Source organism: Mycteria americana, chromosome 10 (genome assembly GCF_035582795.1).
Source record: "Mycteria americana isolate JAX WOST 10 ecotype Jacksonville Zoo and Gardens chromosome 10, USCA_MyAme_1.0, whole genome shotgun sequence".
Taxonomy (NCBI): Eukaryota; Metazoa; Chordata; class Aves; order Ciconiiformes; family Ciconiidae; genus Mycteria; species Mycteria americana.
The window spans coordinates 9608329-9622383 of NC_134374.1; the positions used below are offsets into that span (position 1 = coordinate 9608329).

At 44.2% G+C, this 14055-nt stretch overlaps 1 protein-coding gene across 1 annotated transcript in view; it reads right to left on the bottom strand.

The window, feature by feature from the left end:
• TRPC5 (transient receptor potential cation channel subfamily C member 5) overlaps nt 1–14055 on the bottom strand; it is a 69260-nt gene that overhangs the window by 12761 nt on the left and 42444 nt on the right. Inside the window, exon 6 of the mRNA XM_075513299.1 lies at nt 9718–9913. Coding sequence (XP_075369414.1) covers nt 9718–9913 — 196 coding nt within the window. The remainder of the gene's footprint in view (nt 1–9717; nt 9914–14055) is intronic.

Here is a 14055-nt window from a genome sequence, read left to right on the forward strand (position 1 = left end):
CAGTCCCAAGAAGAAAAATCCCAGTTTGGATCCACATGTGAATTTCAGGGATCCAGTCTGTGCCATTATAAGGATGTGATTTCAGCTGCGACAAAGGTATTTAAAGGTCTAACAGTTTATTTAATGTGTTATTTAGGGCCATTTGTAACTTTTAGATCTGAACTCTGATTATGAATAATCACAAAGCACATTCGATGTTCTTTGCCACTGACTCCTACGCTACAAAAATGTTTACTAGAATATCTGGTCACGTCGAGCTGACCAGAAGGGTAGTAAGACAGTAAATTCATTACTGGTCTGACCCTGGGAGCTGTTTTCATATGTTGCTGGAATTTCCCTGAATCAAAGCTCTGAGCCTTACTGTATCTTCTTAGGCTTTACAACCTTTTTATGCACATATATACACAGCCTTCATATCCCTTTCTCAAGTAACCAAAAGAATAAAATGATCATTCCCAAACTTCCATAGTTAAGCAATGAAACTACGTGCATGTATTCAGGTACCAAACGCTTTAGTATTTTGCTCTTTTATGACTGGTCATAAATTGCCTTTCCTCAGAGAAGGAGCGGAGCTGGACTATGTCTTTTACTGAGTCTGTAAAGCTCATAGCACCAGTGGGAGAAGCAGGTGCCCGACACCTCTGGAAGTCAGCCTGCTTGCATAGTCACTTCAATGCAGTGCATGGGCTTAGCTGCCAAAAACTGAAAAACTTCTCAAAAATGAAAAATCCAAGGAAGGGAACCATTATAAATGTATGAGATTGCTCAAGTCTCTAAGTGATTCTTGAGCCATGCTCAAGATTCAGGAGACAAAGCCCCTGTTTCTTCCCAAGATTCTGAGAGCAGAATGGACCAGACTGGAGAACAGAAATGCAGACAAGGAGCTGCAGCACAGCATCCAGGTTATTAGACATCTTTCTGTTTAATTGCATGGAGTTATGTGTATCCTGTTTTACCTATATAATCAGCATCAACTTATTTGCTAGATTGCAGCGTGTTAAAAAGGAAATCTGTGAAGCACTGGCATCTAAAAAGTCATGTTTCAGAGGATTCTTAATATAGCTGTTCCCATTGCTCAATATCAGGTGAAAGCTTTTCCCAGATTAAATCCCTTTTAGTTTTTCACTGCTTTTTCCTCAGTAATATTCTTCCTTTATCTTTCAATTTTTGTCTTTTCTTCTGCCTTTTTAACAAAGAGCCCCTCGATGCAGAAGCACAAGATAATGCTAATTGAGCTTGTCAGGCCTAAATAAAAGATGGGATAATGCAGGGGGCTGCAGCCTATGTGGTTCCATCTGGATACTTCAACTTCGATCATGTAGCAAGAGCAAACCTTGCTGTGCTGCTTCGCACGTAATGGGCAGAGAATTATTGACCTGTCATGCGGGGCACTGGTGTGTTAACTACACCAAAGAAAACAGAACCCACCCATATAAATGCCAGCAAATTCCCTGTAATATCTTAAATCAGCCAGGGGTCATCTACAGATTGCAAGCTCATCTTGGTTTTTACTTAAATGTAATATTTCTGCTTCTCTGAATAAGCCCTGGAGTGGTTTGGCCGTGGTGGTATCAGTGTCATGGAATCATAGAATGGTTTGAATTGGAAGGGACCTTTCAAGGCCATCTAGTCCAACCCCTGCAATGAGCAGGGACATCTCCAACTAGATCAGGTTGCTCAGAGCCCCGTCCAACCTGACCTTGAATGTTCCCAGGGATGGGGCATCTACCACCTCTCTGGGCAACCTGCTCCGGTGTTTCACCACCCTCATCGTAAAAAAAATTCTTCCTCAGATCTAGTCTGAATCTCCCCTCTTTTAGTTTAAAACCATTCCCCCTTGTCCTGTCACAACAGGCCTTGCTAAAACGTTTGTCCCTGTCTTTCTTATAAGCCCTGTTTAAGTACTGGCAGGCTGCTATAAGGTCTCCCTGGAGCCTTCTCTTCTCCAGGCTGAACAACCCCACCTCTCACAGCCTGTCTTCACAGGAGAGGTGTTCCGGCCCTCTGATCATTTCTGTGGCCTCCTCTGGACCCGCTCCAACAGGTCCATGTCTTTCCTGTGCTGAGGGCCCCAGAGCTGGACGCAGTACTGCCGGTGGGGTCTCACCAGAGCAGAGTAGAGGGGCAGAATCCCCTCCCTCGACCTGCTGGCCACGCTGCTTTTGATGCAGCCCAGGATACGGTTGGCCGTCTGGGCTGCGAGCGCACGTTGTTGGCTCATGTCCAGCTTTTCATCCACCAGTACCCCCAAGTCCTTCTCTGCAGGGCTGCTCTCAATCACATCATCCCCCAGCCTGTACTGATACTGGGGGTTGCCCTGACTCAGGTGCAGGACCTTGCACTTGGCCTTGTTGAACCTCATGAGGTTCACACAGGTCCACTCCTCCAGCTTGTCCAGGTCCCTCTGGATGGCATCCTGTCCCTTAGGCGTGTCAACTGCACCACACAGCTTGGTGTCATCTGCAAATCTGCTGAGGGTGCACTCGATCCCACTGTCAATGTCATTGATGAAGATATTAAACAGCACTGGTCCCAGTACGGACCCCTGAGGGACACCACTTGTCACCGATCTCTATCTGGACATTGAGCCACTGACCACTACCCTCTAGATGCCACCATCCAACCAATTCCTCATCCGCTGAACAGTCCACCCATCAAATTGATACCTCTCCAATTTAGAAGTAAGGATGTTGTACAGGACCGTGTCAAAGGCTTTACAGAAGTCCAGACAGACGACATCCATAGCTCTTCCCATCTCCACTGATGTAGTCACTCCATCATAGAAGGCCACTCGGTTGGTCAGGGAGGACTTGCCCTTGGTGAAGCCATGCTGGCTGTCTCGAATCCCCTCCCTGTCCTCCATGTGCCTTAGCATAGCTTCTAGGAGGATCTGTTCCATGACCTTCCCAGGCCCAGAGGTGAGGCTGACAGGTCAGTAGTTCCCAGGGTCCTCCTTCCTACCCTTTTTAAAAATGGGTGCAATGTTTCCCTTTTTCCAGTCACCGGGGACTTCACCTGACTGCCATGACTTTTCAAATATCATGGACAGTGGCTTGGCAGCTACATCAGCCAGTTCCCACAGGGCTCTGGGGTGCATCTCGCCAGGTCCCATACACTTATGTATGTTCAGGTTCCTCAGGTGGTCACGAACCTGACCTTCTCTTACAGTGGGAGGGGCTTTGCTCCCCCAGTCCCCGTCTTGCGGTCCCTCCCCTGGAGAGGTGTGGGAGGAGAGGTTGCCAGTGAAGACTGAGGCAAAGAAGTTGTTGAGTACCTCAGCCTTCTCCTCGTCCCAGTTGTTGCCAGTTTGCCAGTCTTGCTCATCGGGGGGGTACGCTTTCTTTGACCTTCCTTTTCTGGCTGACGTACCTGTAGAAGCCGCCCTTATTATTCTTTGCATCCCTTGCCAAGTTCAGCTCCATCTGCGCCTTGGCCATCCTGACCCCATCCCTACACAACCGGGCAGCGTCCCTATACTCTTCCCAGGATCCCTGTCCCTGCTTCCACTGCCTGCGCATTTCCTTCTTGCCCTTTAGTTTGACCAGCAGGTCTCGACTCAGCCATGCTGGTCTCTTGCCTTCCTTGCCTGATTCCTTACACCTGGGGATCGAGAGCTCTTGTGCTCTAAGGGAAAGCATCCTTAAAGATCTGCCAGCTCCGTTCTGCTCCCTTGTCCCTGAGGGCAGTTTCCTGGTACACAGGGTCAGATAAATATCTGGGTTTTCCAAGATTAAAACCAGAAAGGATTAACCCCCTGATCCTGCTGACCATACTCATATGAGCAGGAGTTTGCAGAATTGGGCCCTAGGATGGAGAACTAGCTTTGTCTAGTCTAACAACAGAAGAAGGATGCAGCATATGAAGTCAGAGCACATCGAGTGCTTCCATTTAGAGGCTCTGCAAACACCAGATGAATATTAACAACTTGATTCAAGTCCATGGGTTATATGTAATTAGGCCAAAGCCAGCAAAAAGACAAACAGTTCTACACCTTCAAATGAATACTTTAGCTTGCTAACAAAAAGCAATTAAGCTGCCTGCCAGTCTCGAGCGAGGCTCCAGGGCTAATTTCACACACAGGCCTCTCGGTGTATGGTAGCATCATGGCACACCACTGCTGCAACGTATTTCCCTTCGCTTTCAAATAAAAATCTGCTGGGAGTCCCCCACACCCAGTCACAAGCTCCAGAGAGAGCATCCAGCCTTGGGAATCAATCCCGCTCCTCTAAAGATGTGCTACAGCTGGCTACGCAGGAGGGAACTAGAGAGCAGGGGTCCAGCATTTCTTCACACATATCACACTCCATGGGGAAAGGTAACAGAAATCTGCCTGTCCAAATGTCACAAAAGGCACTGAGTAAGTTCAGGAGAATTTGCAATTTCAATTAATTATTACTGATGACAGGGATGAGTTTTGGGAGCGCAATAGTTGAGATTTGGATAATTACAGTTGCATTGTAGAATGAAGAAAAGACCTGAGCATATTGCCTGCACCCAGAACACGGGGTCTGCACATGGGCAGTGACCAGCAGGATGTGTATGTTGGTCAGCTGGAGCCCCTGAGGGCCATAAAACTGGGGGACAAACAGTGATACTTCATTCAGCTGGCAAACCAAAGAAGAGCCATTTAATCCCCTTTCTAGAGCCTAGTTGTTTTGCTACACCATAAAAAGCTTCAAGAGACGTTAATCCCAGCTCATGTTGGCAACAAGAGTATAACGAGCATAATTCCATTTCCTGCTGTATGACAGAGTTAAAAAACAAACACATCGCAATTTCTCCTAAGAAATTCAAATTCATGGTTCTGAAATGGGGCTTGTGAGATGAAAACTTCCTGATGCTTTACAATAGCTTAGATTTGAGTCCAGGCTTTGGAGCTGGCCTTACCTCTGTAGGGGGACAATCTACCACCCCAAAACCTGCCACATGCAGGGACTGTCCAGCTGTGTGTCTTGAACTAGATTTATTGATTTGTAAAATTCTTCCTTAGCAAAACCACCAAGTAATAGCTGTGCAGGTCACATGAGCAGAGGAGGTGCAACATTTTTTTGACAGTCCTAAGGGTCACAGATCGCAGTGGGGAAGAGAATTTCTGCTGCTGTTGTGAATTAAACTGGGTAGCAATTACTGCCATGGTGCTGAGGGAGTTCAATTGGTGCAGAAAACTAGAGGAATTCTTGTTCTTTGTAGATCAAGAAAAGTTTGATACTACTTCCTGGGGGAAATCCAAAGTCATCTTGGAAACCATGTAATAGGGAGCTGAAAAATCTTTATATTCCTCTGTGCTTTAATTTTTAACCTCTCTACTCTGAAAAAAAATGAGAAAATTCCATGCACAGCATCCCTACACTTAAAGTTAAAATTTCCTGAAAGTGATCACTTATTTTTAGCTGCACATACCAACTGTTTCTGTTTACTATACAGCTTTTGTTTTGCTATGCAAAATATTTATCATTTTCATTCTTGTCCTCCACAATATGTGCTAATCCACTCTGTTTCATTCCATCATTTAAAACTGCACTCCTAGTTTTGTGCCCAATGCCCTAATTTCTCCAGTCTGAACACTGGCAGCTATGCTTCAATTTGGTCATACACTCTACTCGCAGAGATACACTTAAAAAAATTAAACACGCAGCTGTCTTTTGCAGTAACAGCTGTCTGAGATGAACTAGCTTGAAATAATAGACATACAAACCAACAGGAGGATACAAAATACAATATACAAAACAGTTTTGTAACTTAATACACACTGCTAGAGTGAAGTCATTACTCCAACATCGCATGTACGCCATGTATTACACACTTGAAGCTGTAACACCTTCACTTTAATGCACAGTAGCTAGAGGTAATTTTTCTCAGACCTACTTTGGTGCGATGCTATCCCTGAGGTATTAAGCATCGTTGTACTTTCCTAAAACATCTGAAAGCTGCAAGTGCTTACATCTCTCCTTAATATGTCAGTGGGCTGCCTAGTGCCGCAGTGCTGTTGTGTGCCACTTATCGCTCTAGCTCACCTGGAACTCGGGCTACGAGTTCACAGCCCTATGGTTTTCCTCCTGCAGATGGGTTTTAGTTGCCATTCTTCCATCGATCTTGCTTCCTATTGCTCCTGCAGCTGCAGAGTCAGAACTGTTGGTACAGTTCCAGTGACTAATTCCTGCATGACTTCCCACAGTATCACGGATGTGTCCGTAAGGAACATGCTTTCAGAAAGTATGTGTAGATTGTTAATTCCCTGCAAAAAGTACCTGCACCCTAGAGCACCAGAAAGGCCAAAATGCACCTGCACCCTAGGACCCCCAGTAACACCCACTATTGCATTGTTCTGAAAAAATTACAAACTGGCAGAAGGATTGTGTAACTTCAGATGCAGCCAAGTGGCAATCCTAGGAGAAATAACCTATCACACAAAGCGTCCTCATGACCCGCTCTGTTACTTTCTGCCGCTTATGAATGATGGAGCCATGTGGCTACTCTCAGATAAGTTCCATTGTCCTTCATCTTGTCATCGTGACATAGTCCTCTTCTATTCATCAGGTGATAGTATTTCTGTCACGTCTGGGAAGGTATTGAGATGAGAGACCTGGCAGTGCATAACATCTAGTTGCATTCTGTGCTGCTTGTATAGAACATTTTCATCTTCACGTATTGAAACAGTGCAAAGCGTATGGAAATTTTGGTGCACATTTGGATTTTGTTTGCTTTGTCGATGAAGCATAGTGTCTCCCATAACCAGCTCTTGACAATGGTTTGGCAAAAGAGAAAAATGGGCTGTATGAAAAAAATCAATATTGAAACTGCTTCAGGGTACCCCTAGAAAAATGTATTTATTGAAGTCTGAAATAGCTTAGTAAAAAAACAACAAAATTATGGCAGAAAAAAATCTTCCTTCTGTGAGTCAGGAATCACTCAAAGCTGTGTGGAGGTTTTACTCTTTGCTTGCCTTGCTCTGTCGTCCACAGATGCCCTGTGGTTTCATGCTGTGTGCCTACAGTGTTTAATTAACTACCAAGCCCTTACCCCCATACTGGGGAGACACAACGAAGAGCGAAGAAAGAACAGCTTAGATTGTCCTTTCTCTAACCTCACAGGAGAAATTAATGTATGTATGAGACAATGGAGAAAAGCTAACCTGAAGAATAACTGCTACAAATGCATTAACATATTTGTCCCTGGAAGAAAGGAGGGGAGAAAGACTGTTTGCGTTGCAGCAGTGCCACTGGCTCATTAACAAGTGGAATTAATTAAATGTCCTGACCACTCCACTGCAGTGAAATCAACAAGCAGAGATGCACTCTCATCCCTGATGTCTAGCTGACTTTATTTCTCTGCAGAGTCCTGAACATGGCACAAGATTTCCTACGGATGTATTTGAGAAGACCTCCACCCACTCCGAGGGCTGCTTGGTCCTTCCCCTCCTCCCTCCCTGGCATGCCTCATTCCATGTGTATTCAGTGTACTATAAATACCAGGAGGAACAAATGCCCAGTCTAGCAACCAGTCTACTGTGATTCAGAAAGGGGTAGACCTGATTACAGGAGGTTAAAAAATGACCCACAGTTGTAAAGCTCAACATTTATTAATGAGTTGTTTTCTTCAGGGAAGAGATTAATTGATGTTTGCCCTTAGAAGACACATGAAGAAGACTTGGTCCTGAGAGAATGCTGTGAGCATGCAGAAATCTTAGCTTCAAAAAACAAGCTGCATGCACTACATGAGAAGAGGCTGGAAGTGACTGCCTCTTGCCTTCCCAAGAAAGGTCACTGCTCTCCGTTGCAATTGCAATATGACAACTTAAGTGACAAAGAAGTACCCTGTAGCATTTTCACTGTCATTCTTCTGAGTAGGGGGCTCATGCTGCACGCTGAATTGCGTGTTATGCCTAGGTTATGTGGTGAGTTCAGTCTTTTACCCTCAGGTCTCTCACAAGCATACTTTCTGATGGAGCAATTCGCTGTTCCCAACTGCTCCATATACAAAAACATTAATACAACAGTCCGCTCTGGACCATTCACTTCAGTTAATTGTTATGATGGGTCTCTCTAAGTCATGTGGGATTGTTTGTAATGTGTCATTGCATCACTCAAATTATTCAGGGAAAAGAATGATGAGCGGTTTGTATCCCAGTGAATAGCCAGTACTGCTATTCTTATGCCAATCTTAGGTTTGGGCTTTGTGTCAGTGACAAGCCTATTTGATGACAATAAAGGAAGGGAGAAAATGGCCAAGGAGAGTATCTTTGTTTTCTGCCCCTCATTCCAGTCTCCCTGGAATGTGAGGAATAGCACTGAACAAAAAGAAAGCACTTAAAGCATTGGAACAGACTGATAAAGCAGCGATGCCTTTGTGATAAGCTGCTTTTCTGCTCATTTGGAAGGTCAATGGTCCAGTTTTTCTCATACTTTTTAACGTGATAGAGATCAGATGTCCAAAAGTATCACCGATTTGACTGGGTCTGTGCTCAGTTTGACTAGACAACTAAATTTAGGAGGCACTTGAATCAGCAGATGACCAACAGCAGTTGTGGAACCTGTCCAAGCAGACAACTCAATACTCTCCTCTATGTGCTTTAGCCAGGAAAGGAGCTCACCCATACATTTCCCCAGAGATTTGTCCAGGAAGTTGGGAATGGAAATAGTAGGAGAGCTGGTGCTGGTTCTTTTTTCCTCTGTTTTATCCTCTATCTTCTAGAGTAAATCCAAGAGTCATCCAAAGCAGGGGAGGAAGTCTCTACTCTGCCTGCACTTCTGAGTGACCAGCTGAGGACACAAATTACTTTCCTAACTCCTGTTCCTGTTCACAGATGATGTAACACTTTGTCACGTCCCTATCTCTAAACCTATCATGTTAGGCATCAGAACTGGAAAGTAAGTGCCCACTGGTTTACCTGAAGTACTGTGCATACAAGATTTAGCTTCCTTCCATACTGTTTCTTTGTAATTTACCTGAAGAGCCTTAAAATGCAGAGACATGCTGCTTTAGTTTTCAATCTGTTGAAAAATTTAATCATCAATGTACAGCTTGGCTTTTAGGTACACAGAATGAGATTACAGTAGAGAGACCAGTTTTGAACATTCAGATGAAGATAAAGTTAAGTTTGAAACTGGCTCTACAGCCAACTGGCAGCCCTGAGCTGCCTCAGCTCAGATCCATCCTGCATTGAGGTTACTCAGGAATCTGAGATTATGGGTCTAGAGAGTCAGCTGCCAGGAGACTGGCTGGTGTTACAGATGGAAATGATCTAATTTCAGTGGGAAGACTGTGGAATAAGAAATTACAGGACTGGGCTCCTGACACGCACGGTTTCAAATGAGAAAGTAGTAATAGGAGAGAGGGGAAAAAAAAAATATACAACACCCACCCCCCAAGTTAAAACCAAACATCAGGAAGCAGTGGGAAGGCTTCCCTTTATATACCCTCTCTGCTACAAAGTAAATCAGCTGCTAACACAAGGTGAGCAGTGAGGTTACTCTACAGGAGAAGACAAGGGCAGATCACAGCTGATAAGCCTTTTCCAGCTAAGCAGCATTACAAACATGGCAAAACCTCCTCCGCAAGCATGATTCAGGCTAGCGAGTAGAAATCCCAACTATCTGCTGTCAAAAACTGGGGGCAGCAGTCTCCAGCATCCCTGAAGATACACACTTGCTATAAACCAAACAGCTGAGGCACACAGAGAAAAATAAAAGGAAGAAGAGAGAGAACGAGATAACTTACAGCAATGAGCTGGTAGGAGTTGTTCATCATGGCTATGAGCATGTTCAGCAGCACAACAAGGGAGATGACGTTGTAGGTCCCAAACATAGTGGCCCCAACAAATTCTGTGAACTCATGTCTGGCTTTCACGTTGGTGACGTAGAGATTCAGCAGACCGAACACAGACCAGAAGAGTGACTGGAGGGTCTCAAAAAGTCTGCAAATAAAACCAGATTTTTACTTGGCTACCTGACTCTGGGGAATGGAAAACAATACCTGGTTTAGGCAGTGTTCAGGTGGGGAATGCGTAGACATCGGGAGCCTGGGACACCACAGAGCGGCTGCTCAGTACAGCCGTTTATGCTCCCCGGGAGGCAGTCTGCACCAGCCACAATGACCCACTGGCCAAAGCATGTGAGAGTTGTGTCACATCAACATGTTCTACCTGTCCAAGAGCCCTGTCCGCATCCTTGTGAGATGCAATGAGCCTCACTGCCCTGAAGGAACCCAAGGTTCCCTTTCCCACTCTACGCACATGCAAACAGCCACAATATATTCCCTCTAATTAAAATTGCCATGCTGTGATACTGCTGTTATCTATAGATATAAACTCTCCTGTTTAATCAGTGCTTGCATCATTAACATGTCTGCAGACTAAATGTTCAGGGAACCCATCCCCACGTACAGCATGATCGTAGTAGTTAAATAGCACACAACAACGAGGCACCACGACGTAGGAGATTCGAGAAATCACATCCAGTCGCACCTTTTACTCTAATATAGGCTGGGAGCTTGCAAGTACTTTGGCTGCAAGTGAACCAGGCCAGTGTGCTAAGACCCCGTCTGTTAGCAATGCACGTGGCCAAAAACGCTGGTCGCTACGGCTTGTTTGTGCAGCAGCTCCCACCCACCACAGCGCAGTGCCCTCAACAGCATGCTGCAACAATTGATCAGTAATGACTCAGATGAAAGAGAGTCATCACATTAATTCAGCTGGAGAGGTTTTCTTCTTTTGAAGTCTTCCTTCCATAGATGAACTAGACCTGACCCCACTGTGCTTTACAGCTGATGAGATCATCCCAGGTCTCTACTTGCTTCAGCCAGAGACAAGTGACCTTTCACAATCACGTCAAATACATAATCAGCAATCTAAATAATTGCTCTATTTGGGCATCTTTGTTTTGGCTTTCCAAAATATGGCATTTATATCATCAAAAAATGACATTTATATGCCTGTTTAAGAGGTTCCATTTTGGCCTGAGGTCAGTAGATATTTTCAAATGCTCCTACTAGAGCATTTTACTAGAAAAATCAATACAAATAATTCAGATACTTTACTTGACATACCAGGTATGTGTTCTCCTGGCTTCTGCAGGCATCTGTTCCACATGTACCCCCGTGCTTTATATGGGGATTGAGTTTCTTTAGATTTTGTTGACATACCTTAGGTTTTTCACTGGCCAAAATTATAAAGACTCTTTAAAGCAAAAATCCTTTCTCCCAAAAGCCAGGCTGTTTGTTAGATTTATTAAATAAGTGATGTGGTAAAAGAAGGATTAACCAAAGAATGCTAAGCATTTCTCTACTGAAAATGGTGGAGTGCTAGCTATCTTTTAATATATTTTAACTATTAGCAGTGAAAGTACTGATTAGGCTGTAGGCTCAGGGGAGACAGGTTCCTGTCATGAAACTGAAATCAGTCTTCGAAGTGATCAGTGCATTGCTCTGAATTCACAGAATTAACCAGGAGTATAATTTGGGCCCAGACTAAGGCCAATATATTTACATGTGGACATGTAGTCCCCCTTGAAAAAAAGACAGCAACTGGTTTCTGCAACTTTGCATAGAAGTAAGGCTTAGTTACTCTTTCCTCAGTCTTGAACGACAGGCCAGAACCACAATCTCTTTTCACAGTGAGTGTTTCAGGTGGGGCTCACACTACTTTGGAGAAGCAGCTTTAAAAAAAGAATTTTGGAAATGGTGATTGAGAGACTATCCCCTCCTGCAGAGTATATTTTGGATCTTAAGCAAACAGGAGAAATCTCAAAGCTCCACCACTCTCCACGGCAGCCACCCTCTGCCACAGGAACCCTCCTGACCTCCTGCAGGCCCTGGAGAAATGGCCCCAGCGATCAGCGTGACCCTCCCGTGAGAATGACACAGCAGGCAGTAAGGTGTGACTTCTTCCACCCCTGCCTCCTCTTCCTCTCTCTCTTCTCCCTCCTTCAGTTGCCAGAATCACAGTGATAAACATATTTTCAAATTGTCTGCCTAAGCAGTAGACACTCTGCTTTCTAAGGGATGGTGAGGCCAAAGCATAAAACCTTAAATTATTCATGACTTCACCTCATTGCTGTCACAAAGGAATATTACTTTTCCATGATCTGTGTTTGTGATGCAGAAAATTTCCTCACCAAGAAAATATTAAACCCATCCTTTGGGAGTAATAGGAAATAATGCACCAGTAAATAGGTGTCACATTGTAAACAAGCTGTACAAACACGAGTGGCGTCCTGCTTTTCCTTCCCTTACAAAATTAGATCTTATTGTGTGACTGCCTAGAAATGCTGGTAGGAATCAAAGGGTACTGATTGAAAGCTTTTTACATTTATTCTTTCATTAGGGATGAACTGTGAGCAAACTTGAGGTAACACCAGCTCTGACTTGAATTCACTCCAGCCATGCTTGCTCTCCCCAGCCCAACAATATAATTTTCCGTTTTGCAGGTTGCTCGTTCTTAGCCAGTCACCCATGCTGTGCATCTGCTCAAGGGCCAAATGTCAGCTTCTACTGGGGGTGTTAATAATGACTATTTAAACTTTTAAGAACATGTTAAATAAATTTCTTAAGCCAGTCTCAAACAAAAAGTAACTGCAGAGCATTCTGTCCCCTGCCAGGAAACCTCAGTCCTAATGGATCCCCTCCCACTGCGATTTTGTTTTAAACAAACCTCTGCCATAAAGGCTGAGCCCCCTCAATTTCCTTTCTGGGCTGCATTCTCCTTGGCAGGGGGTTTAAACTGAATGTTAGGGTGGGAGAAATTGTGGTCTGTATTTAAGCTGATCTGCACACTTTCTGTTAAGTGGCTCTGTATCATTTCTAGTTCCCAAGATATTACACCTTCTTACAGACTTGAGGATCTTTTTTTTTTCCTGCTGACCCAACACTCTTTTTCTTTAGTCAAATCCTGCTGTTGTTTTCTCCGCTAACCTGCTGACAGCGAAATCTGTGAAACAACTGGTTTGCAATGCAGACAGGTCCAAACCAGAATGCAGAACTGAATACATCTGTTCACCGTAGCTCCAGGGAAAGGGAGGCTCTAGTCCTGAACTTTGTGGTTTTGGCCCTTTGTGAGCTAGAAGTTGCCACTTAACAAACATTGCGCTTGCCGAACATTTCTCCCTCTGGCTGCTGCATCAATATGGACGTAGATCAAGGAGTAGTATTTGTTATTTAATTCCTTTGCAAGGGCAGCACAACACATTTCTGGGGCATGTGAAGCAATTAAAACAGAAAAGAGACTGAAGTCTTTAATTCTGTTTTTCATTAGCACAGTGCAGTTCCATTCACTTCCTCCTTATATAGATGGGTTTAATGAGAAAATTAATCAAGCCGATGGTGTTCCCACTCTGCAGTGGAAAACAGCAGCACGTCTGGTCTGCCAGGTCATGATGGGCTTGTAAGGCTGGACTTTAGCCCATGAAGATCCCCCACTTCTTTTAAGGAGGACAATGTTGGAGCCTTCCCTCTTCCAACCTAGTCATGTGGCCTCAGCCATCATCTGCTTTTGGTAACAGTGCAAATATGTCACAAATCCTTTGTTAACCTCAAGCCTTCAGCTGAGGAAGGGTGGAGAATTATTGGGCATTATGACAAGTTTTCTTTAATTTAGCATAAAGTGGTGGACAACAGTTTTGTTTTGCTTGTTTGCAGGGCGTAGGCCTTTTTCTAGATCGTGCTTTATTTATTTCTCTTCCCATTGTGTTTTAAGTACTGTGCAAGCAGCAAGAACAATGGGGTGGGGGCTGATTATTATAATTATTTCCACTATTAATAATTAAAACAAATACATCAGAAGGACAATTCATGTTATTTTTCAGCATGTGCTATCTCTTTCAACCCTGCCAGCTGTCATCACAGCAATTTCCATGCCAACATCTCAGTAAAGTACCAGCATTTCCAGCAAAAATGATTTTGCTGGGATTTTAGTCTCACCCCACTGCAAGGAAATCAGAGAAGCCGGCAACATCATATATGCATAGAAATGGCTTAGGTGAGATTACTGTTGTTGCTGTATCACGTTATTTATTAATACCTTTTTTTCATAGGTTTATCCCTTATTTTCTACATTTCGTTTAG